This window comes from Mesoplodon mirus (genome assembly GCF_964341445.2).
Source record: "Mesoplodon mirus genome assembly, chromosome: 14".
Taxonomy (NCBI): Eukaryota; Metazoa; Chordata; class Mammalia; order Artiodactyla; family Ziphiidae; genus Mesoplodon; species Mesoplodon mirus.
Window position 1 is genome coordinate 63,622,904 of NC_138990.1, and position 24,485 is coordinate 63,647,388.

Here is a 24,485-nt window from a genome sequence, read left to right on the forward strand (position 1 = left end):
ACTTCATTAATGTCAACTTAAAAAAATTACTAGATTTAAATTCTCTAGATTATCAGTTCCCTAATAAGTCTCACACTGTTTTGTTCTCTTTTGCTTTGAATTTATAAACCTCTTCGTTCTGAGCATCTCTCACATGTATGTTGAGCAAATAAATCTTAGCATATCAGAAGAGCCCTCAGAGCAGTAATACTCTTGTATATGCCCATATCAACATATATAAAATTTTTTACAAATTTCCTTGGAGAGTCCTTATATGAACTAGATCCTAGATTTAAGAATCTTTGCCTTGAAGGATACTGAAATTTACCCTCCTCATTTCATAGATCTCTCCATGTTCTCTCTCTGTCTCTTTGCTCCCTGGTCAAGTGACGTCTGTCTTTAGTTGTTTGCTGCTTCTGACATTCCATAGTCATGCTTTAGCAAATAAGTTTGTAGATGCTATCTCTCTCTTCTGGTTTAGGGTCTAAAGATCACAATGATGGATGAGATTATGAGGACAGGACAAACATAAAAACTCAAAAATCTTAGGTGCATAAAGTCTAGCTGATTGATCATTGCTTGTTTTGTGAAGCTTCCTACACTTAACACGAAGTATATGTTCTAATTTTTCTAGGGCTTCATTGTCAGAGTCTCACGTTTTTGTTTGGAAAGTATATTTGTTTTCTTAATTACACTCTATATTAGTTCCAGAGAAATGCTTTGGTTAACTAGAGAACGCTCAGCAGAACTTCTCAAGGACAATGACCATTTCTTACCTACCCTCATGCCCACAGCATCTTAGAACAGTGTGCGCTACCCACTGCTGGTGCTCCGCAGCCTTGGTTGGGTTTACCTAGAAAGGCCTCCACATCAGAAGCTAACATTAATAAGGGGATTTAAATATTTTCATGTAGTTTTTTGAGTGAAGTAGGATGTGCATCTTTCCCAGTTGGATAATATTAATAATTTCCGGTATGCTGTCATGTAATAAAAGTGTATTTTTCACTATTTAGATTTAAGTATTTTAAACACTTACATTGAAAATGGCTGTAGGGCTTCCCTGGTGGCGCAGTGGTTGAGAGTCCGCCTGCCGATGCAGGGGACACGGGTTCGTGCCCCGGTCCGGGAAGATCCCACATGCCGCGGAGCGGCTGGGCCCGTGAGCCATGGCTGCTGAGCCTGCACGTCCACAGCCTATGCTCCGCAACGGGAGAGGCCACAACAGTGAGAGGCCCGCATATCACAAAAAAAAAAAAGAAAAAAAAAAAAAGAAAAAAAAAAAAGAAAATGGCTGTAGATATCTATGACATACTTTTTCTTTTTTTCCTGATCATGAAGGCTTGGATCCTGGCAGACAGATTAAACTGGATTCCAGCACACAATTTGGATATTATTTTCGCGTAACATGCAAGGAAGAAAAAGTCCTTCGTAATAATAAAAATTTCAGTACAGTGGATATCCAGAAGAATGGTGTTAAATTTACCAACAGGTTTGTAAGCCTATGTTAAATTAAGTCTTTACTAGTCCCATGAAACTATTCTCTGATGAAATGTGAATGTTCTATGATAAGGAAGTTTTACCGTATTTATTGTTAATTGATATAAGGCATAAGATAAGATTGAAGCTTTTTTTTCCCTTACAAGAGGTTGGTCAGATATCCCAACACCACTTGTTAAATAATTCATTTTTTCCTCATTGACTGAAATGGCACTTTGGGTCTATTTTTAAGATTATTCTTTCATGTATGTCTCTTACCATCCTTTTATCAGTGTGAAACGCATTATATTACATTTATTTTATGTTTCCATATCTATTAGAGTTAGTTCCCCTTCATATCTCTGTTATTTTCACATTTATTTTTTCTAAGAAAACTTTGTTATTCTTGATCAATTAAATTCTGGTATATCAGTTGGATGTATCATTTAGTTTAGGGAGATGTCTACCAGCCTTAATAAGGCCATTCATTAGACTACAGCTTTAAAAAAAAAAAATGTGTTCCATGTTAAAAAACCTTACCAGTTTTTTTCTGTGTTTTCTCTTGCTGATGTTAGGAAGTTCCTGAGGCAGATTATTCATGGGTGAAAAAAGAATTATTTAAAAATAAATCTTCTGTGACCGGTAGAGTGAGGGCATTTATCCTTTCTCTTCTGTATTGTTCTAGAACTTATGGCCAGCCTTACTCCCACCCTCCTGAATATTCTTAGTATTTACAGCTAACTTTTGTATATATGATCCTCTTTTATCCATTTATTTAGTAAGTGTTTTGAGTATCTGTTATATGTAGACATTATTCTAGGTGTTCAGACAACCTAGTAATGAGAACAGTCGGTCTGTTTAGTTTGTTTCTCATAACAACTCTCTGAGATAAATAGAACAGGTTAGGGCTTCCCTGGTGGCGCAGTGATTGGGAGTCCGCCCGCCGATGCAGGGGACACGCGTTCGTGCCCCGATCCGGGAGGATCCCACATGCCGCGGAGCGGCTGGGCCCGTGAGCCATGGCCGCTGAGCCTGCGCATCCGGAGCCTGTGCTCCGCAACGGGAGAGGCCGCAACAGTGAGAGGCCCGCATACCGCAAAATGAATAAATAAATAAATAAATAAGGCTTGCTAAACGGGAAGATTTAAAAAAAAAAAAATAGAACAGGTTACAGTTCTCTCACTTTTTAGATGGAGAAACTGAAACTCCAGTTCCCCAGGATTGGACAGCTAGTAACAATAGATACTCAAACCTGGATCTTCTGTTGCCAAATTTATTAGTTGCTGCTTCTCAATCACACTATATCCCTGATTCAAGAAATTTATATATGTTATAACTAACCACTGGGTGACTGGAAGATGATTATAACACCTCAAAATTTCTGTCTTATCTAAGCCAAAATATATATAAAGTTTGAACTGACCACAGTGGTTCCAAAAGTTGTGAAAGATTCATTCGTTCATTCATTCATTGCTTGTTGTCAACAGATTGCTTGCTGTGGATCTGACTCAGATCATATAATTGTCCTTAAAAACCTCCAGTGTCTGTCATCCAGAAAAATTTTAAATCTTTACTGTAACCTGTACAATCTGATTCCTGTCCACCTCTTCTTTTCTCTCTGTCAGCTCTTCCCGTCACACAGCAGTCTCACTTTTATAATGTCTTTGCTTCTTTCTTTTCTTCCTTTAATTCTTTCCAGTTGCCTGTTTCATAGTCTTTTTGTGCCAATGTACTGTTCTCGAGCTGTATATGCATGTTATGGCATTGGCTGGTTCCATCATGTTCACAATTATTGCCTTGATTGACTAGTACTCTCCTTCTGATAAGTACTTCCCCCTCTTTCTCGTATCCTCTGTGACCCCCTCATCTTGCCTTTTTGTTTTTAATTTCATTCCCTTCCTTTGATACCAGTGAATATCTTTTCTCTATTCTCATCTCCAGTAATTTTTATTTCAACCTTTAATTTTCATTTACTCTTCAAATTGCTCAGTAAGATTGTTTTCAAAACATTTACCTTACTTCGACAACTTTCAGTATCAAAGACCGTTTCCTACAGTGATGAGAGAAACTGTGTGGGTGTGTGGGTGTTATTTATTTTTTAATCGAAGTATAGCTCATTTACAATATTATATTAGTTTCAGGAATACAGCATAGTGATTCAGTATTTTTATAGTTTATACTCCATTAAAAGTTATTATGAGATAATGGCTATAATTCCCTGTGCTGTACAATATATCCTTGTTGCCTTATCTATTTTATACATAGTAGTTTCTATCTCTTAATCCTATATCCCTAATTTCCCCCTCTCCCCACTGGTAACCACTAGCTTGTTTTCTGTATCTGTGTCTGTTTCTGTTTTGCTGTATACATTCATTTGTTTTATTTTTTAGGTTCCATTTAAATATTTTTGAAAAGGTCACAGACCAGAATTTTACTCAAGGGAATAATTGTTATAGCAAGAATACTATTGGTGCCAGTGGGCCATTCCAAACAGCATAAATGTTAATACACTGAATTCCAGCCACATCTGCCCCTAATCTAATGAGTTGCCCATTTTCTACTGATATTTCGATTTTAATTGTTTTGATGCTTTATAGGATAATACTCTGGATATATTTTATATAGTGCACATTATCTCCAGTAGATGTTTTAATATTTTTAATAATACCATTATCTTGATTTGCAGTAAATTGTCTTCTCTCAATGAAGAGTATACCAAAAATAAAACCGAATATGAGGAAGCCCAGGATGCCATTGTTAAAGAAATTGTTAATATTTCTTCAGGTAAATTTAATAGAACCAATACATTAAACGTTGAAGGTTTGTGGCAACCCTACCTTGTCAAATGATGGTTAGCATTTTTTAGCAATAAAGTATTTTTTAATTTAAGGTATATACTTTTTTGTTATTGCACACTTATAGACTACAGTATAGTGTAAACGTAACTTTTATGTGCACTGTGAAACCAGAACATTTGTGTGTTGCTTTATTCTGATATTCCCTTTATTGCGGTGGTCTGGAACTGAATCTGCAATATCTCCGTTGAAAAAAATGTTTAACCTGGGGCTTCCCTGGTGGCGCAGTGGTTGAGAGTCCGCCTGCCGATGCAGGGAACACGGGTTCGTGCCCCGGTCCGGGAAGATCCCACATGCCGCGGAGTGGCTGGGTCCGTGAGCCATGGCCGCTGAGCCTGCGCATCCGGAGCCTGTGCTCCGCAACGGGAGAGGCCACAACAGTGAGAGGCCCACGTACCGCAAAAAGAAAAAAAAAAAAAAAAAAAAGAAAAAAATTTGTTTAACCTGAATAGTAACAAGAAGAAAAAAAATTGGATAAATTTAGATTGTGGGACATACTTTTTAACGCCTGCAGTCTTTAAAAATGTCAGTGTCATGGAAGCAAAGAAGGAATGGGCAGATTCTGTTCCAGATAAAAGGATACTTAAAGTGACAGAACAGTCAAAGGCAGAGGATGATCCTTGATTGGATCCAGTACTAGGGGTTGGAATTGGGGACTAGCTATAAAGGGCACTATTGGGACAAATTGGCAAAGTTTAATATGAGATAATATGATATTGGTGTCACATTTCTTGGGTGTGTATAGTGGTTAAGTAGGAAAATGTCCTTGTTCTCGGGTTATGTGTGCTGGATTATTTAGGGGTAGTAAGTCATTTAAAAAGTATAAGCATGTATAATTCTGTAAATTGTTTTACTATTACGAATTTTTATAGTAAGTCAGAAAGAAACATAAAACTTTTAAAGGGTTTTAGTATACTTTATATATTTGTGTTGAGATGAATGAGATTTGTAAAGATTACATTTTTGCTTGGTGGTATCAGATTGCTGTAGCATGGTAATCTTCTAGTTGAATTAAGTTCCTAGCCTAGATTGCATTTGTAAGGACCCTAAAAAACACTACATATATTCAAACTGGGAGTCTTCCCCCAAAATAATATTAACTACTATTCATTAAATACCTAGTAGGTTAAAGCTGCTAGATTTTAACATTTAAATGGAAGGTTTTGTATTTAGAGTCACCTTGAATTTAAATGAAACCTCTTCTTGGTCTAATATACACATTATAAACTATCTTTATTAAAAATGTAATAGATCATTTTTGTAATTTATCTTGCTCTTAAACCAGAAAAGGTGATGCTGTGAAGAGCCAGGTGTTGTGAGATACCAAATATAGACTCTTGATTAAGAGGCTTTTGGTTTTCTTATATTATAAACCTATTCTTGTTGGTATGTTAGAAATTTTATGAGTTAAAGTAATTATGTAAGTACTCCACTAATATTTAAGTAATTCTCACAGGTTCCTATTGCTATATGGTAGGGTAGTATGATGAACTCCCCGCCCCCCCCCTTTTTTAATATGTTAGGTAAAACAGGAATAAATTTAAAAGTGGTGAAACAGTAAGAATTATTTGTTTTGGGCCATTCATAAGTTAATTTTTATTTTCAAAAAATATTTTATCACTTTTTTTTTTTTTTTTTTTTTTTTTTTGCGGTACGCGGGCCTCTCACTGCTGTGGCCTCTCCCGTTGCGGAGCACAGGCTCCGGACGCGCAGGCCCAGCGGCCATGGCTCACGGGCCCAGCCGCTCCGCGGCATATGGGATCCTCCCGGACCGGGGCGCGAACCCGTATCCCCTGCATCGGCAGGCGGACTCCCAACCACTGCGCCACCAGGGAGGCCCTATTTTATCACTTTTAATGGGGAACAAGGGAATCAGAGATTAGTCAGATTTTCTGCCATTTGATTAAACTCATAATGTTGTATTTTTCTAAAATTAAACAGTGTTCTCTTGATTGTCTTTTGAAGCTTTTGACACATTGATGTCCATGTGATAGTTCCGTGTGACCCATGTGTCTATTATACCAGCCCCTCCGACCTATTAAAATTTTAGAATCTATTCTGAAAATTTTGACCATTTTTGTTGCCTAATCATGCTTTGCCTAGCATGTGTCAGGGACTGTTTAATGTATGTAATAGCTTTTAGTTTTACTGCTCTAGCGGAGTGGAATCTTGTTGAAAGTGTTTTAAGAGACAATTATGGAACTAAATTTATGCTAAAATTTAACTGCATGGGAAAAAAACCTCAAGTAACAATCTTGACAGTCACATTATATCTTATTACCTTGTGTTTGCAGGTTTCTTAGGATAATTGTGAAATGCCATCCTGGTTTCAGACTCTTAAAATTTGGAAATGTGCCTCACATATCACTGCACCCTGCTTTTCTTACCTTATCAATATATCATGAAAGCTTTTCCATAGAAGCTTTTTCTTGTTAGTTTTTTTTTTTTAACCTACCTCATTTCCTTATATAAGCAGCTATGCACTCTTTTTTTTTTTTTTTTTTTTTGAGAACAGTCCATTTATTTTGTAGAACATTTCTCAGTTTGAGTTTGTCTGATGTTTCCTTATGATTGTTTTCAGGTGATACAGTTTTGTCTGGAATACACAGACGTTACCGTTGTCTGTGGATTCATATTAAGGGGCACATGATGTCTTTTGCCGTATCATTGGTGATGTTAACTTTTGCTGCGTGCGGGTTTCTCTAGTTGCCGTGAGCTGGGGGCTACTCTTTGTTGCAGTGTGCAGCCTTCTCGTTGTGGTGGCTTCTCTTGTTGCAGAGCATGGGCTCTAGGCACGCCGCCTTCAGTAGTTGTGGAACATGGGCTTAGTTGCTCTGCGGCATGTGGGATCTTCCTGGACCAGGGATTGAACGGTGTCCCGGCATTGGCAGGCGGCTTCTTAACCACTGCACCACCAGGGAAGTCCAGGCAGCTATGCACTTTTATATTTTAATGGATCTTGGTAAGGGAGGGCATCATACTCTATTTTTGAAATCTGTTCATAGTAAGGGAAAATGTGACAACACATTTTAACCTCATGTTAAGTTTTAGGTGTTCCTTTCATGTTTAGTTATGGCAAACCTCTGTTAGTTTTAAAAAATTATATAAACTAGGAAATGGTTTTTGAATTCCCAAATGGAGGAGGGTTGAATTTACTCTTACAGCTGCTTATATGTATTTTTTCTTATCCAATATTCCTGTGTACCTTTTCTGTTTTTATATAGGCTATGTAGAACCGATGCAGACACTAAATGATGTGTTAGCTCAGCTAGATGCTGTTGTCAGCTTTGCTCATGTGTCCAATGGAGCACCTGTTCCATATGTACGGCCGGTCATTTTGGAGAAAGGACAAGGGAGAATTATACTGAAAGCATCCAGACATGCTTGTGTTGAAGTTCAAGATGAAGTTGCATTTATTCCTAATGATGTTCACTTTGAAAAAGATAAACAGATGTTCCACATCATTACTGGTAAAAAACTTAGTTTATGGGCTTTTTGCGGGTAATGTTTCCCATTTATTATGTTGGAGTGGAAATATATTTTAAGTTGATGAAGAAAATCCTAGTCCTTGATGTTAGAAAAAGAACGTTGTTCATTCTAGTTAGTAGTATATTAATAATATGTGAATGAGTGAATGAACGAATGAACGAATGAATGAAGATATGTGAACAGAATGAAACCCCTGTTCCAGGGGTTCAGTGCATTTAAAAATGAACATCTCTTCATCCTCCAAGCTTACCTTTGGGCCAAACCTTTCAATAGTGAGGTCATTGAAAGCCAAGCAGAATTAGGTGCTGGAATGACCTCAGCTTAGGGTAGCAATTCTTTAAAAGACATGATACTATATTCATGTGAAACTCGAAAAAAGTAGACTTGTGTATTGACTAAGGTAGCTTGTCTCAAAGTAAAGGGTTTTGAGAGATCTTAACGAGATTCTAGAAAATAAAAGTGTTGGGGTGCAGGGGTGATAGGAGTCTTTGGGCAAATGTGTTTGGGAAGCAGTCAGTGATTGTATTTTATTTCCCCAAATGGATTTTCAACTTGTTCATATAATCTAACACCATTAATTGGTAAATTGCACATTTTCCAAAAGTAGGGTCATGTCTTTGGGTTTTAGTGTGGAATTTACTTGATTTGAAGGATTTGATCATACTGATTCATTCTCTGATAGATGCATTTATTAATGAATTACAGTGTTTAGTTAATTAATCAGTTAGGCCTGTACTGCTTTTCTGAATGTCATAAAATTATCCAGCAGGCAGCTTTGTGAGCTGTGGGGAAGTGGTCTGTATGTTCTTTCTAGACCATAGTCAAATTATAGGTAAGATATATTTTTCATGGGTCTTCTTGAAGAAGGGTACAGTATAGGTTTGTCTGAAGAGAAAATAGCATTGTTTCAGGGACTAGTATAAGGCAGGAACTTTGTTCATGCCTTTGGGCAGCCTGTGGTCTGCTTCTTGTATGTCATATCACATGACCTAGGTAATTAGTAACCAATGTGCAATTTAGGAGTAATATTTAATTTATTAGTAGCACAAATAAGTTAATAATTTTGCTTGTTGATATCATGTTTTGTAGGTCCCAACATGGGAGGTAAATCAACATATATTCGCCAGACTGGGGTGGTAGTTCTCATGGCCCAGATTGGGTGTTTTGTGCCATGTGAGTCAGCAGAAGTGTCCATGGTGGACTGCATCTTGGCCCGGGTAGGGGCTGGTGACAGTCAGTTGAAAGGAGTCTCCACATTCATGGCTGAAATGTTAGAAACTGCTTCTATTCTCAGGTGAGTTCATTTCCCAGTCTCCTGAAAATGGAAATGGATATGGATGTCTCTGTCCTTTGAAAAGTAGATTTGCAGGTTCATCTTTAAAACATCTGTGATCTTTTATCTAGTTTAATAGTTTTCCTCTGAACTTTATGCACTTTATATTATCTTAAAAGGGTGATTGGCGATAGTTGTGGAAAGCTTCTTTGATTTTTAATGTTGTCTTCTTAAGGCTTCTGGTAGTTGTTCACCTTATGAATCTCCCCGCTGCCATGCTTTTGCTTACGCTGTTCACGCTACCCGGAATGGTCCTTCCCTGCTGTTTACCCAAGCACGTCCTTTCTAATCTTTACAGGCCCGTAATGACAGAAATTCTACTTCTCTGATGACTTTCCTTGTCACATGTGCCTAAGGTCATGGGTGTTTCTTTGAACTCTTTGACATGCCTGTAATTTATTAGCTTTTAATTTTAGAGTTTATGAAATCTCTTGTCTTTATTTCATTTTTTGGAGCTTCTTTGAAGACAGGGAGGCTATGCCTTCTATTTCTTGGAGTCTTCTAAAGTACTTTGCATATAGTAGTAGATCCTTAATAAATTATGCTTTGATTATCGTTTGTGGGGAATTATAAAAGCAATACAAATGTTCAGTAATTAGTCAATAAGTTAATATGCATAACTTAAAAAATTAAAGAAATAAGCAAAAGGTGTCAGTGGCATTTCATGGAGAAGGAAAGAAATGACCAATAAGCACATGAAGAACTGTCAAATTCTCTAATTAAAAAAAAAGTTCCCCTCCTTTCACTTGGTTAAAGAGAAAATAAAATGCTAATATCTGGTGTTGGTAGGGCTGTGGCAGGCACACAGATTCACGTGACCACCAGCCGTGTATGTGAGTGTTGGTGTCACCACACCCTTGTCCCATCTTCTTGTGGTATTATTTTTTTTAATCTTGACTGATTTCATTGTTAAGAAATGAATGATAGCTGCTTTATTTGGAAATTCTTAGATTACAGCTAATGAGATTGGTAATTTAAAAAATATTTATTCACCATTTGTTTCCTCTTATGTCAATTGTTTGTTCATGTCCATGCCCATTTTCTGACTGAAATTTAGTGCTTTTCATTGACCTTATTGAATTTTTGTATATATTAGGATAATTAATCTGTTACATTTGTGGCACATCTTTCCCGTTGTATTGCCTTAATTTTGTTGTTTGCATTACCACATGCTATATCATGGGAAATTTTCATGTAATTATGTGTTTCAGGTCTGCAACCAAAGATTCTTTAATAATCATAGATGAATTGGGAAGAGGAACCTCTACCTATGATGGATTTGGGTTAGCGTGGGCTATATCAGAGTACATTGCAACAAGGATCCGTGCTTTTTGCATGTTTGCAACCCATTTTCATGAACTTACTACCTTGGCCAATCAGATACCAACTGTTAACAATCTACATGTCACAGCACTAACTACTGAAGAGACCTTAACTATGCTTTATCAGGTGAAGAAAGGTGAGTGCATACCACTGGTGTACTGTAAATTAGGTGTTCCTATCCTTGGAATCATTAGTAATTGCCTTATTCTGCATTAGGATGAATTAACTGATGTTTTTACGGAACACATTTACCTCTTAATTTACAGTCTGGGGACAGGGACGTGGTATGTTATCTATATTTCTTTTTTTTTTTTTTTTTTTTGCAGTACACGGGCCTCTCACTGTTGTGGCCTCTCCCGTTGCGGAACACAGGCTCCGGATGCGCAGGCTCAGCGGCCATGGCTCACGGGCCCAGCCGCTCCGCGGCATGTGGGATCTTCCCAGACCGGGGCACGAACCCGGACTCTCAACCCCTGCGCCACCAGGGAAGCCCTATCTATATTTCTGTGTGTCACAGTAGAGCCAGTCATTTTAAAAAGGTCACAGAAAGAATGATCTGCACTTTGGAACATCGTCACAGGGGTTTTGTTCTACCTCCCATGGCAGCATGTTTTCTTGTCAAATGAGCCACTTGATAGTAACAATAAGCTTTGAAGTTCTGAGGCTCTAGCTGTTACTGTTTAATAAACTGTCATAATTATCTGATTATATTTTTAAGAATGTGTTATATAACAGGTTCATTTAAAGCTGGGGTTTCCAGAAACCTTGAAATTTTTAGTAGTTATCAAGTAAGGAATGACTTATTTGTTGGCATTTCATCCTTTGAGAAAAGTTTGTCATTAGTGGACCTGGCAGCTAATCAGCTGACTGCGTTGATGAGATTAACATACTGTAAAGTTTTTATTGCTTTAACATTTCACCAATCATCAGAATAGCTTTTTCAGATGGCTCTCTGATTTTCCATGAATGCATTTTTCTGCATCAGTTGGTTGCACATAAATGAGATTATTTTTGATTCTTTGTTGCTTATGCTTCTTAGGAATCCTTCTGAGTTACTGTTTGCATTGTTGTTGCTGATAGAGAATATAGATACTCTTGGTTGGACATGGCATTTAGCATGAAGTTGAGGTTTTGCTTTTAAAAGGTGTTTTGTGTGATAAAGAAATGGGTTCAGGGCTTCCCTGGTGGCGCAGTGGTTGAGAGTCCGCCTGCCGATGTGGGGGGCACTGGTTCGTGCCCTGGTCCGGGAGGATCCCACATGCTGCGGAGCGGCTGGGCCCATGGGCCATGGCTGCTGAGCCTGTGCATCCGGAGCCTGTGCTCCACAACGGGAGAGGCCACAACAGTGAGAGGCCTGCGTACCAAAAAAAAAAAAAAGAAAAGAAATGGGTTCAAAGTATTAAAAAAGATGAGGTGGAGTTTGGAGAAGATAGGAACAGGTTCCTCCTTCACTGTGGATGTTTATCAAACACTTGCTTCTATTTTATTTTTGTTTCTCTAAGCTGTGCAAAATATCCAGCTCCAGAATGCATGGGATACATAACTAGGCTAAAGGAAAATTTACGGTTGAGGCGAAAATGGGAGCTCCATGATAACACTGTGAGCATCACTGGTATTTAACATTTGGAAGGAACGTCTTAAGTCAGTTTATTTTCTGCAAATGTGGGTGAAGTTAACATACCTAGTCTAAAAATTTACTAGACTAGATTTGGGTCAAAAATTTCATTGTCATTTGAAATACATTTTGAATTAAATACTCCTCCTAATTAGTGATACTTTACATTTATCTTTTTTTTTTCACAGTACTTTAGTTCCTCCCTTATGAAATGCGAAAACCTCAGAGATATTGTGTTGATTAATTTTTCTTCCGATTCAGATATTTGTCTAGGCTTTTGAGGACTATCTGTCAAGGCTTTTCTCTGCTATTTTTATTTTTCCTACTACATTTGTCGAGGATAAAATACAGCACTGTGCCAAGTCATAATCACTTTTCACTGGAGGCTTAATTAAAATTTCTTTAAGTTACTCTGAAACATTTGGCTAATGTATTTGAAATAATACAAAATTAAGTTTCCTAATGACAAAGTGAGAAAGTAAGTTCCATTTGCATAAATTGCTCTCTTCCTACGCTGCCCCTCACACTCCTCAAATTTCTTACAGGTGTCTGTGATCAGAGTTTTGGGATTCACGTTGCTGAGCTTGCTAATTTCCCCAGGCATGTAATAGAGTGTGCTAAACAAAAAGCCCTGGAACTAGAGGAGTTTCAGAATATTGGGAAACCACAGGAATATGATGAAATGGAACCAGCAGCAAAGAGGTGCTATCTGGAAAGAGAGGTTTGTCAAATTATTTTTGTAGTTATTTTTTTCCTATATGATTCTAATGTTTACTTATTGATCATTCATTATTGGTTTCCACTTACATTTCTTTGCACGGTAAAGAATCCATCTGTATCATTTTGGTTTCACCACTGCACACATCTGCACAATTGAAAGATAGCACTTCAAGTACCAGATTTCAAAAGTAGGAGGATAGGAATATTAGTGTAGGTTAGTGTAGGTAATTCAAAGGAGTTATAGAGGTCCATGCACATCTTTGATTACTTGTAAACAAATAGATCGAGTTCAGTTAAATTACGTATTTACTCAGTGCTTAGCTAAGATGATGAAGAAATGAACACAGTTCCTGCCCTCCAGTTGTTTAGAAACTAGTTAGGGAGGTAGTAATAGTGAGCATGTCATGGAGAATTATGACAAATGTTTACTCAGGAAAGCTCTCTGTGGGCAGGATGTTTCAGTTCTTGTGGGAGCAGTGGATCTTAAGTTAGGCCTTCTGAGTGGTGGGTGAAATTTAGATGTTCACACAGAAAGGTATAAGCGTATGCCCAGTGAATTTTTTAAAAATTAAAGGATTATTAGTTTTCTGTAATAACGAAAATAAAAGAATCTTAATTTACATCTAGGTCCTGGCAGCATTTACTGTGATTATGCATTGTGACAACTTCTTGTCACATTGTTAGCTTTTACCTGGTGAATTTTTTGTTGTTCTTACTTGAAGGATAGATGATGTTACAATAATAGATGATGTGTATGGTTTTGGGGCTTAAAAGATAAGGTTTTATCTGTTGTACCTATACAAGCAGGAGATATGTATTATAACTTGTTAATAGTTTTAAGTAGGGAAGGTTGCCATCCTGGATATGAAACGGTCTTGGTATCAGCCCCACAGCTATCCATGATCCAGGATTAGGTAGGCTCCTTTATGTAAATGATTCCCAATTAGAATAGAAGTCATATACTTTTGATAATATTAATTACAATGAATTTTTAAAAAATTTTAAGCTAAGGGAGACATATAACACAGAATTATTGATGTTACTCAATCTAGATTTTATTTTTTGGGAAAAAGAGGCACTTGTTATTTAATAGAGATGTGTTTCTTCTCTATCTTATCATTTGGATTATCTACTTTCACCTCTTAAGGTACATATTACTAACTGGCTCCCTGGTAAAAAGCAGACTTTTCAGTTCAGCTTCACATGCAGTAATAAACATTATATCCTTTGCCAGGCACTGTTCTTAGCACTTTACACTCTTTAACTCTTTAATTCTCACAACAGCCCTGTGTGGTTGGTAATATTATTGTCCCCATTTTACGGATGAGGAATGTGTGTTAAGGAATTAGCCCACGGGTCACATAGCAAGTAATAACCACGTTCTTTAGAATGGCAATAACTAGGCAGTAAAATAAACAAAGAAGAAACATCCCATGTGTGTATGAGTATTAAATTTTCAGTGACTGTTTATACCTTATAGTATTTGTAAACCTTGAGTTCTTTTTCCCCCAGAAAGTTAAGTTTATATATCAGTTATAAAAGCTGAGGGATTTGGGAACTACTAAAATATTCAGTTTCTTTGGCATTAGCAGCTGAAAATATATTTATAAATATCCTTTTAATGACTTGCTATGAAGAAATACAGTCAACTAAGGCCTTTGCTATAAATTCTAGATGGTGCACACTTAAAACTTAAAGAATGTTGTTTAAATATTGGGTGGGTGGAGTGTTTAGATTGAAATTATAATGGGACAATTCATTACTATTTAATGTGACTTTTAGAAAAGTCATTTTAAAGACTAATGAAACGTTCACGTGTTTTTCAGCAAGGTGAAAAAATTATTCAAGAGTTTTTATCCAAGGTGAAGCAAGTGCCCTTTACTGAAATGTCAGAAGAAAACATCATAATGAAGTTAAAACAGCTGAAAGCTGAGGTGATAGCAAAGAATAATCGTTTTGTAAATGAAATAATTTCAAGAATAAAGGTAACTACATGAGTAAATTCCACTAATGGAATGAAGATAGTATTGATAAGCTATTGTCTGTAATGCTTTTGTACTGTTTTATATTAACCCTTTTTCCATAGTGTTAGCAACTGATGTCCATGGGATATCAAGTTAATAAAATATTTAGTATACTTTGCTCTACCTGAGTATATTTTCAAAGATCTTTATTTTGAAAAATGAGAGCTGTAACTGAGGAATACTTAAATGGACATGGGCAATAGTAGGCAATATGTTGAATTTTATAAATAAAATCGTGTAGTTTTTAGAATTTGATATGTGTTGTATTTCTTTGTGATAAGACTTTTACACGTATTCCCGAATGGTATGGAAGAAACAAGTAGCCCAGAGACTTTGTAAAAAAGTAAGGGATCTTAAAGCTAGAAGGAAGCATGGAACCCATTTCCAGTAATTTCCCCACAGTGTCCATCTGTTGGCACGAGCCAGGTTGGCTGCATATGCATTAGTCAAGGAACTTATTATAAATCCAGGGTCCTAGTGTGATCCTCCAGCCCCTCTGCCATTCTCCCACCCCCAGTTTGTAATGAGATTTAGAAATCTGGGTTTTAACAAAATCTTTCAGATTGTGAACGCTGATTTATTCTACTTTCATTTTACAGGGAGATGGAGAGGTTAAGAGTGTAGTGGCTGGTCCTGCTGAACATGGGAGGAAAAGGATAGCCTTTTTAATAAATGGTGATGGGATGATAGGGTATTCATATAGGAACAAAACGAGATTGGATCCCTATTCCATATCGTATAGAAAAATCAACTCCAGTGAATTTTTTACCTAAATGTACAAAGCAACACTACCAAGATTTTAGTGTTTGTAATTCTGTAGAAAATAAAATAGGGAAATATTTTTATGACTATAAAAATATAGGAAATATGAAGTTGGCTCTGGGAAGGATAGTTCTTTTTTTTTTTTTTTTTTTTTTTTTGCGGTACGCAGGCCTCTCACTGTTGTGGCCTCTCCCGTTGCGGAGCACAGGCTCCAGACGCGCAGGTTCAGCGGCCATGGCTCACGGGCCCAGCCGCTCCGCGGCTTGTGGGATCCTCCCAGACGGGGGCATGAACCCGTGTCCCCTGCATCGGCAGGCGGACTCTCAACCACTGCGCCACCAGGGAAGCCCGAAGGATAGTTCTTAAGTCACAAACACCATCCATAAAGTTTGACACACTTAGCAATATTGAAATTAGGAACTTATTTTCATAAAAAGGCATCACAAAGTTCTAAGAGTACAGTTGACCCTTGAACAGCGAGCAGTCTGGGGCACTGACCCCCTGTGCAGTCGAAAATCCACATATAACTTTACAGTCCCTTCATATCCACAGCTCTGCATCTATAGATTCAAACAACTGTGGATCATGTAATATTGCAGTATGTATTGAAAAAATCCAAGTATAAATGGACCCACAGAGTTCAGACCGGTGTTGGTCAAGGGTCAACTGTAGATCCATAATGGGAGAACATATTGGTATCACATAAAATATCAAAGAATTTATATCTATGATATAGAAAGAACTATAAAAATCACTAAACAGACACGATTCTTAATACAACTCATTAACAAAAAGACAACCCAGTTAAAAGGCAAAGGATCTGAATAATTTTCCAAGGAAGATACGCAAATAGCCAATAGGCAAATGAAAAGATGCAAGATGTTATCAGGGAAATGCACATAAAAACCACAGTGAGCTACTACTTCACACACATTAGGATACTAAAATCAAATCAGATAAACCAGTATTGAGGATGTGGAGAAATTGGAACTCTCCTACACTGCTATGAAAACGTAAAATGGTGCAGTCACTTTTGGAAAACAGTCTGGCATTTCCTCAGTTAAACATAAGAGTTACCAGATGACCCAGTATTTCCATTCCTAGATATATATCCAAGAGGAACATGTTTACACAAAAACTTATGCACAAATGTTTATAGCAGAATTATTATATTTTTAATTAATTAATTTTTATTTTTGGCTGTGTTGGGTCTTTGTTGCTGTGCGTGGGCTTTCTCTAGTTGCGGCAAGCGGGGGCTACTCTGTTGTGGTGGGCGGGCTTCTCATTGCAGTGGCTTCTCTTGTTGCGGAGCATGGGCTCTAGCCATGCAGGCTTCAGTAGTTGTGGCACACAGGCTCTAGAGCGCAGGCTCAGTAGTTGTGGCACACGGGTTTAGTTGCTCCATGTCATGTGGGATCTTCCTGGAGCAGGGCTCGAACCCGCGTCGCCTGCATTGGCAGGCGGATCCCTAACCACTGCGCCACCAGAGAAGTCCCAGCAGAATTATTTATAATAGCTCAGAAGTAGAAATGATCCAAATGTCCATCAGTGGATTAATGAATGGATGTACAAAATATAGAATATCCATACAATGGACTATTGTTTTTTTAATTTTATTTATGTATGTATGTATGTATGTATGGCTGCGTTGGGTCTTTGTTGCTGCATGTGAGCTTTCTCTAGTTGCGGTGGGCAGGGGCTACTCTTCATTGCAGTGTGCGGGCTTCTCATTGTGGTGGCTTCTCTTGTTGGGAGCACGGGCTCTAAGGCACGAGGACTCCTTAGTTGTGGCACCCGGGCTTAGTTGCTCCTCAACATGTCTGATCTTCCCGGACCAGGGCTTGAACCCATGTCCCCTGCATTGGCAGGCGGATTCTTAACCACTGTGCCACCAGGGAAGCCATATACAATGGACTATTAATTGGCCATAAAAGGAATGAAGGACTGATACATGCTAAAGCTAGGATGAGCCTTGGAAATATTAGTGAAGAAGCCAGGCACAAGAGCCTACATAATATGTAATTTCATTCTTGTGAAAGTCCAATCCAGAATAGGAAAAGGTATAGAAACAACGTAGATTAGCATAGGGCTGGCAGGCAGGGCATGGATGGCTAGGGAGGTGATAGCTAAAGGATATGGGGTTCCTTTTTCAGATGAAAATGTTCTAAAATTGGTGATGGTTGCACATATCTGTGAATATACCTAAAAACCATTGAAGCATACACTTTAAATGGGTGCACTGTACAATGTAAATTATATTTCAAACTTTTTTTAATTTTAAAATTTTTATTGAAGTATAGTTGATTTATAATGTGTTAGTTTCTAGTATACAGCAAAGTGATTGAGTTTTATATATATATATTCTGTTTCATATTCTTTTCCATTATGGTTTATTACAGGATATTGAGTTTAGTTCCCTGTGCTATACAGTAGGGGGCTTGTTGTTTGTGTATTTTATATACAGTAGTTTGTATCTGCTAATCCCAAACTCCTAATTTATCCCTCCCCCATCCCCTTTCCCCTTTGGTAACCGTAAGTTTGTTTTCTGTGTCTGTGAGTCTGTTTCTGTTTTGTAAATAATTTCATTGGTATCGTATTTTAGATTTTATATGGAAGTGATATATGATATTTGTCTTTCTCTGTCTGACTTCACTTAGTATGGTAATCTCTAGGTCCATCCATATTGCTGCAAATTGACATTATTTCATTCTTTTTTATGGTTAGGTAGTATTCCATTGTATATACAACACCTTTATCCATTCATCTGTCATTGGACATTTAGGTTGTTTCCATGTCTTGGCACTTGTAAGTAGTGCTGCTATGAACATTGGAGTGCATGTATCTTTTTGAATTATAGTTTTCTCTGGATATATGCCCAGGAGTGGGATTGCTGGATCATATGGCAACTCTATTTTTAGCTTTTTAAGGAATCTCCATACTGTTTTCCTTAATGGTTGCACCAATTTACATTCCCACCAACAGTGTAGGGAAGAGTTCCCTTTTCTCCAACAAAACTTGTTTTAAAAGAAGTTCAGGCACTTTACCCAAGAGGAAATATAAATGATCCATACACATGAAAAGGTCTTCAGTCACCAGTCAGAAAAATGAAAATGAAAACTTCTGGGTTACACCCTCCTGACTCTGCCCTCCCCATCAGATTGACAGTCCTTTAAAATGTGACAGTACCAACTATTGGTGGTATTTGTTGATGTGGCACAATACTGCTGGTGAGAATAATTACCTTGTAAAGTTGACCAGTTGACATATGACCCAGCAATGTTGCTCCTAGGTGCATACTGTGGAGATACGTATACACACTGTACAATGATGGTATACAAGAATATTTGTGGTAGACCCAAACTGGAAACAACCCAGCTATGAATTAGCTACACAAAATAACATAGATGGAATCTTAAAAACAGTAAGCAAAAGAAATGTCAGAAAACAAATAATACCGTTTTTCTCCCAATCATATGAAGTTGAAGAATAGGTAAAATACTGTTTAATGGTACATTCATGGGGGTGAGACGATAAAGAAAAGCAAGAACTTGACTATGTAAGTCGGGAGAGTGGTTGGCGGTGCTGACAGGGAGGGGCTTCTAGAGGGCTTCTTGTGTGCTACAGCATTCTGGTTATTGACCTGAGTGGTGGTTATGCAGGTGCTTGCTTTATGATTATTGCTAAACTCTGCAATTATGTGTTAAGCGCTTAGTTTGGTATGAGAACAGATGAAAATTTAATGCCAATAAGCCCTTTAAAATGCTCATCTTGATTTACCACGCTCTTTTTCATCATTGATAATTTGGAGTAAGATACATCAGCTTTTCTTTTCTGGCTAGCAAATGCTTGGGTAGAAGGCAGACTTAACAGAGAAAAAATTTAAATGTGGACATTTTTATTGGTTTAACAAAATCATGTAGCTGCTTATAAGCGGAAGACTTTTATATAATTCAAAAGGCAATTTTAAAATTCCAGTGAAATATTTTATCCCCTGGTTAGCTATGAGCACGTGTTTTTAGATTGCTGTACAAAAGCATGTATAAAATGGAGATCAGCCCATGGTTTTAGTTGTTAGGGCTACGAGAAATGGAGGGGGGGAGGTGTTGATTCTAAGAAAACATGTAGTCTCTCAAGCTCTGATAAATCAGGCTGCTTTCATTTCTCTAAAAGAGACTTAATGTTTAGTTCTAAGATGTTTTTGAAAGTGAAAAAAACATAATGGACCTGTTGTTTAAGATGTTTCAGACTTAAGCTGTGCTTATTACATGAATATGCTAATGAAGCAACCAGTCTCCTTCCTTTTGGAATGGTAGATGTAAAGCAAAAGATAAACTAATTTCTGACCTGTCAAAAGACAAGTTGCGTTTTAAAACTCTAATTGCAGTGTGGCTTGGTTTTCCTTCTCCACTCAGACACGAACTTGGATAATACCAGAATAAAGCCGAATCTATAAATATTATCCAAGATTTAGAACTCAACCATACTGTTACCATGAAATCTGTTGGCCACATAACCATGTTTCTGAGAAAATACATGGCTTTTTTGCATTTTAAAAAAGTTAGCACTAAGAATCCATCCAAGATGCAATTGTTTTTGTAGTTAGATATTTTTCCTTAAAATACTCTTTTGAGGGTAAAAATTAGAACAGAAGGAAGATGTTTTAGGATATATTTAAAGAATAACTTTTTCCCTGTAAAATCTCAGTGTTCCACATACTAAGCACATCCTGTTAGACTTCATGAGTATTAAATGCATCTTCTATCCTTAGTCTTTCTGCATTTAGCTTTTTTGGGAAGTATGTTTTTACCCACAGCATATGGTATGAGCTGCTGATTCAGTGCTGAGCGGTTCTTTAAGCTTGTTAGTTATATTCTGTTGATTAAGATGGTGTGCAGAATAGTCAGAAGGAAAACCAGTGCCTGGTCTGAAATAAATTAAACCATGTTAATCAGCTTATGGGGAAGAACAAATGAGTAAAGAGAACTTTCATATACAAAGGAAATCTCTATTATTGCCTTCCTAGTGTCGGTCAGTGTGTTTGGGATAAGGAGATAGGGTGTGGCCGGGAGAGATGATGAAAGTGCCCAGAATGCTGCACATATTTTCCGACTAAAACTGGAAGTGGAGCCCAACTTAAAATAATAGTTTCCTGCCTGATGTTCTCCCCACTCCGCTTCCCTTGATAGACAGAGCCACTGCTTTCTCTTATTATTCTGCTCCAGAATTTACCTATTTGGCCAGCTTTCAGTTATCTGTGAACATTGTGGTACAGGGCCAGGGTATCCAGAGGAAGTAGTCCCTTGCAGACACTGTCTCATTGCAGGTAGCAATGCCTCCTGTTCTTTGAGGAGGAAAATGGGGAGCCCTCGCCTTGCCTTTGACACAGCAGCTTTCCCACGGTCCTGGAAGCAACAGTGTTTCCTGTGTCAGACCACATTCAGAACATGATCCAAATTCAATGTATGTTAGCATATTTTTGCCTTGGCATGTGGTTTGTCCAAACAAGTGCCCACACACATCTTTCATCCAGCTATGTGGGGAACTCAGCAGTGGCATGAATGATACTGGATGCTGGGTGGCCTTCACTGGACCATTCCCATCCTATTTCTAGACTTGGTAAATAGAAGACCAGACTGCTGCTGCCTTTGCTTCACCTCAAAGAGATAAAATTATAAACTCCCCAAAATTGTTAAATTTAGAAGAAAGGATAATTCTGTCAGTGGACAATTTCTTATTCTAGCAAAAGACCAATGGCAGTGAATTCCTCAGTGTTCAGAATCAACCAGTAAATGAAACCATAGGGATTAACCTGTATTATCACAATATTACTATTGCATTTATTTCCTAGAATTTTGTTGACACTTATCTGTTACAATTAGCAGTCAGTTTAATTTTATGAATAATCTTGATATGTTTTAAAACCACATTAAGTATAGTTAAATCTAATTAAGGCAATGCAACTACTTTCAGTTCAGCCACTAATCTAAAATTTTATGGTGCATTGCCCATCTAGCAGGATGTGTTTTATCAATTTTTTCTTCACATAATGATTAGGACTTCATATTTATTATCAATTCTAATGTGATGTTTTATTGCTAAACATTGTTTGGCTCAGCCAAATCCATCATGAAAATGACTTTACACATTGAATCCTTAATATTACAAAGTAGATGCACGATTTGGCAACATTAAATACTTTGTGAATATCTGAAAATGGCAAGGTGCTGTGCTGGGCTCCTCAAAAGACTCGTCCTCTTCAGCAGTACTGAAAGGTGGGTACTTCTATTACCTGCGCTTCACAGATGAGAACGTCGAGGCTTAGAGGTTGAGTAACTTGCCCCGGGCACCCAGCCAGTAAGTGGCAGAGCTGGGGCCTGAACCCCAAGCAGTGTGTCTCCAAAATCCGTACCTTTTTTCTTTCCATTTAAAGGCTTAAAATATTGTTAGGAATCTGAGATGCGCATGTGACAAATTTAATCTTTCTAAATATTATTTAGTGTCAAATGAGTGATGTCGGCAGTGCAACAGGAGTTAAGGAAGACGGGAGGTGTGGTGCAGACATTAAGAAGTACTATTTCTGTTCTCTTGTGAAAGCTGGTTCTCCTGTGGAAAGCTTCTCTCGGGGCTGTGGACACAGCAAGAGGCATCCACCTGGGGCCCTGCCGCCCATCTGGCTCATGGCAACTACATGGCTGCTCTCTGGGGCTTGATACCCCAAAGGAAACAGGAGCTAAGCAGCTGCATTCTTTCAGAAGTTCACCAGTCACCAAATGCCAACATCTGGCCAAGGGATTACATTGAAACATTTGGACAAAGGATTATGTTTAAATGAGAAGAGAGACAGTCAGCCAGAAGCTTGCAAAATGAGGAGATGGAATTAAATGTCAACAGTGTTTGGAGCAGGACACCGAATCTGGCACACTTAGATATTCGGATCACTTAACTTGGAGGTGTTATGTATGTTCTCTCTTGAGCCAGGAAAGTTTTATCCAGCCTGTGGGGAATAACCCTGGAGGTTTTCTCCACCGCTGTGCTCTGAATTCGTGCCTAGTGAGTAAAGTGCTGAGTAAGCCTGCACAGGTCAAGATATGGATGAGTTAAAGTGAGCAGCAATGTGGTGCATCAGGAAGGCTGCTTGAATTGGATTAGCCCTTGCTTGGCTACTTAGCTGTGTGACTAGAAACTGCCCCTCCTTGGATTGCCCCTCTTCTGTAATTTAAGGGGGTTGGGTTGTTAGAGTTCTCAAATGCCACACCTTCAGGGCCAGGCAGGTGCAGAGTACAGGGAATAGTAGGGTTAAGGTGAATGCCCCAACCTAAAAACAAATGATTTTTTTCATAGGTACTATAAAAGGGCTTAAGCCTTGGTTGCAGTTAGTCTAAGCCAGCATCCAAAGAGCCACCCTGAGGTGATACCCGCTCTCCTCAAAGTGCCATGTCAGTAATCTAGCTCGTAATTCTCTAATCAGCAACAGAGCACTTTGCTGCTTTATTTTTATCATTTTTAGCTGTGATCTTAGCATCCAAGTATGTTGAGGCCTAGAAATATTCATTGATAATGCTTTTTCCTGAAACCCTTTTGGTGGCCCTTTCACTAGAATCAGACATGGAGAAAAAAGGTCCAGTGAATTCCAAGTAAATAGAATGGGGGAGTCTGGTTACCTGAGAAGGGAAAGAAAGGCAAGGCGGTCAGACCAAAGTGGCACTTCCAAGCCTCTTTCAGCTCCATGAGCTTAAGTCTAGGTTTTGGGGGCAATGGGGATGAGATAAAGCAGGCTGTTGCCTTCAGAATTGGCTATGACTGAAGTAACTTTCAAGATTGAAAAATAGTAGCTTGAAGTAAGTCCGTAAAGCAACCAGGTCGAGGATGGGAATCCCCAGAAGGATGGACTCGAGGAAGAAATGGGACGAGTGGACCTGCCGTGTTTGAGTGCAGTGAGGGGAGCGTGGGGGTGAGTTAATAATAGCTGCAAAGGAAGAGCAATAAAGAAGAAAGGGGGCAGGATTATTAACTCCAGGAATATCAAAACTGTATCATGATAGTACACTGCCTATCCTAACTATGAATTTTACTCATTTAGTGATAAGTTAAACACCGACAAGTGATTTAAGAAAAATAGTAAAACAAACTATATTTGGGATGAAGGGTGTAAGAGAATAAATCTGCCACTCTTTCTGTAAGGTAATGTCTAAAATTGTAAAATAAAGAAATAGTAGTATAAGCATGTTAAAAATATGGAGATAAATGCTAGAGGATTCTAAGCTGAAAGTGAGCAGGGCAGCATTGAGAGGGGGGACTGGTATTTTTTACTATAAACCTCATGATGCTCCAATTTGATCTTTTAAAACTATATTGCTTTGATAAAATCAATATTAAATTGAAAATGACTGTCTTATCTTAAATCAAGGACTATCTAATATTACAAAATATCTTCAAGCACCCTTACAATTGTGACTAAAGAGAATTTACTATTAAAAACAAAACATACCTAGGACTGGGGAGGCAGAGGCAGAAATGGGGAGTGACTGATAATGGTACAAGCTTTCTTTAGGGGATGATAAAAATGTTCTAAAATTAGATCATGGTAATAATTGAAGAACTCTATAAGTATGCTGAGTTGAATACTTTACACAGGCAAACTGGTATGTAAGTTTATATATCAATAAAGCTCTTAAAAATAGTAGCTTCAATAAGATGTAATAATAGCTATGTGTCTGGCACCCAGTTTATTCTCAACCTATTAGGTAAATACTATTCATTTTAGAAATGAAGAAGCTGGGGTGTAGAGAAGATAAGTGACTCGACAAAGATCATCAGACATGAGTAGATTAGGGTGGAAGTTATTTTTCTTTCATGTAAAAGAAATCTGGAGGGAGGAAGACTAGGTAAGGTGGCTCTATGAGCATCAG

The 24,485-nt window shown here is 37.9% G+C and overlaps 1 protein-coding gene across 2 annotated transcripts in view; it reads left to right on the forward strand.

Moving 5' to 3' along the window:
• MSH2 (mutS homolog 2) overlaps window positions 1–15,069 on the forward strand; it is a 76,914-nt gene extending 61,845 nt beyond the window's left edge. For both annotated transcript variants that reach the window (XM_082642839.1, XM_082642840.1), the window contains exons 10-16: window positions 1,318–1,468; window positions 4,142–4,239; window positions 7,535–7,780; window positions 8,889–9,093; window positions 10,344–10,591; window positions 12,616–12,791; window positions 14,617–15,069. In XM_082642839.1, coding sequence (XP_082498965.1) covers window positions 1,318–1,468; window positions 4,142–4,239; window positions 7,535–7,780; window positions 8,889–9,093; window positions 10,344–10,591; window positions 12,616–12,791; window positions 14,617–14,787 — 1,295 coding nt within the window. In that variant the 3' untranslated portion in view covers window positions 14,788–15,069. The remainder of the gene's footprint in view (window positions 1–1,317; window positions 1,469–4,141; window positions 4,240–7,534; window positions 7,781–8,888; window positions 9,094–10,343; window positions 10,592–12,615; window positions 12,792–14,616) is intronic.
• Window positions 15,070–24,485: the final 9,416 nt, after the last annotated feature.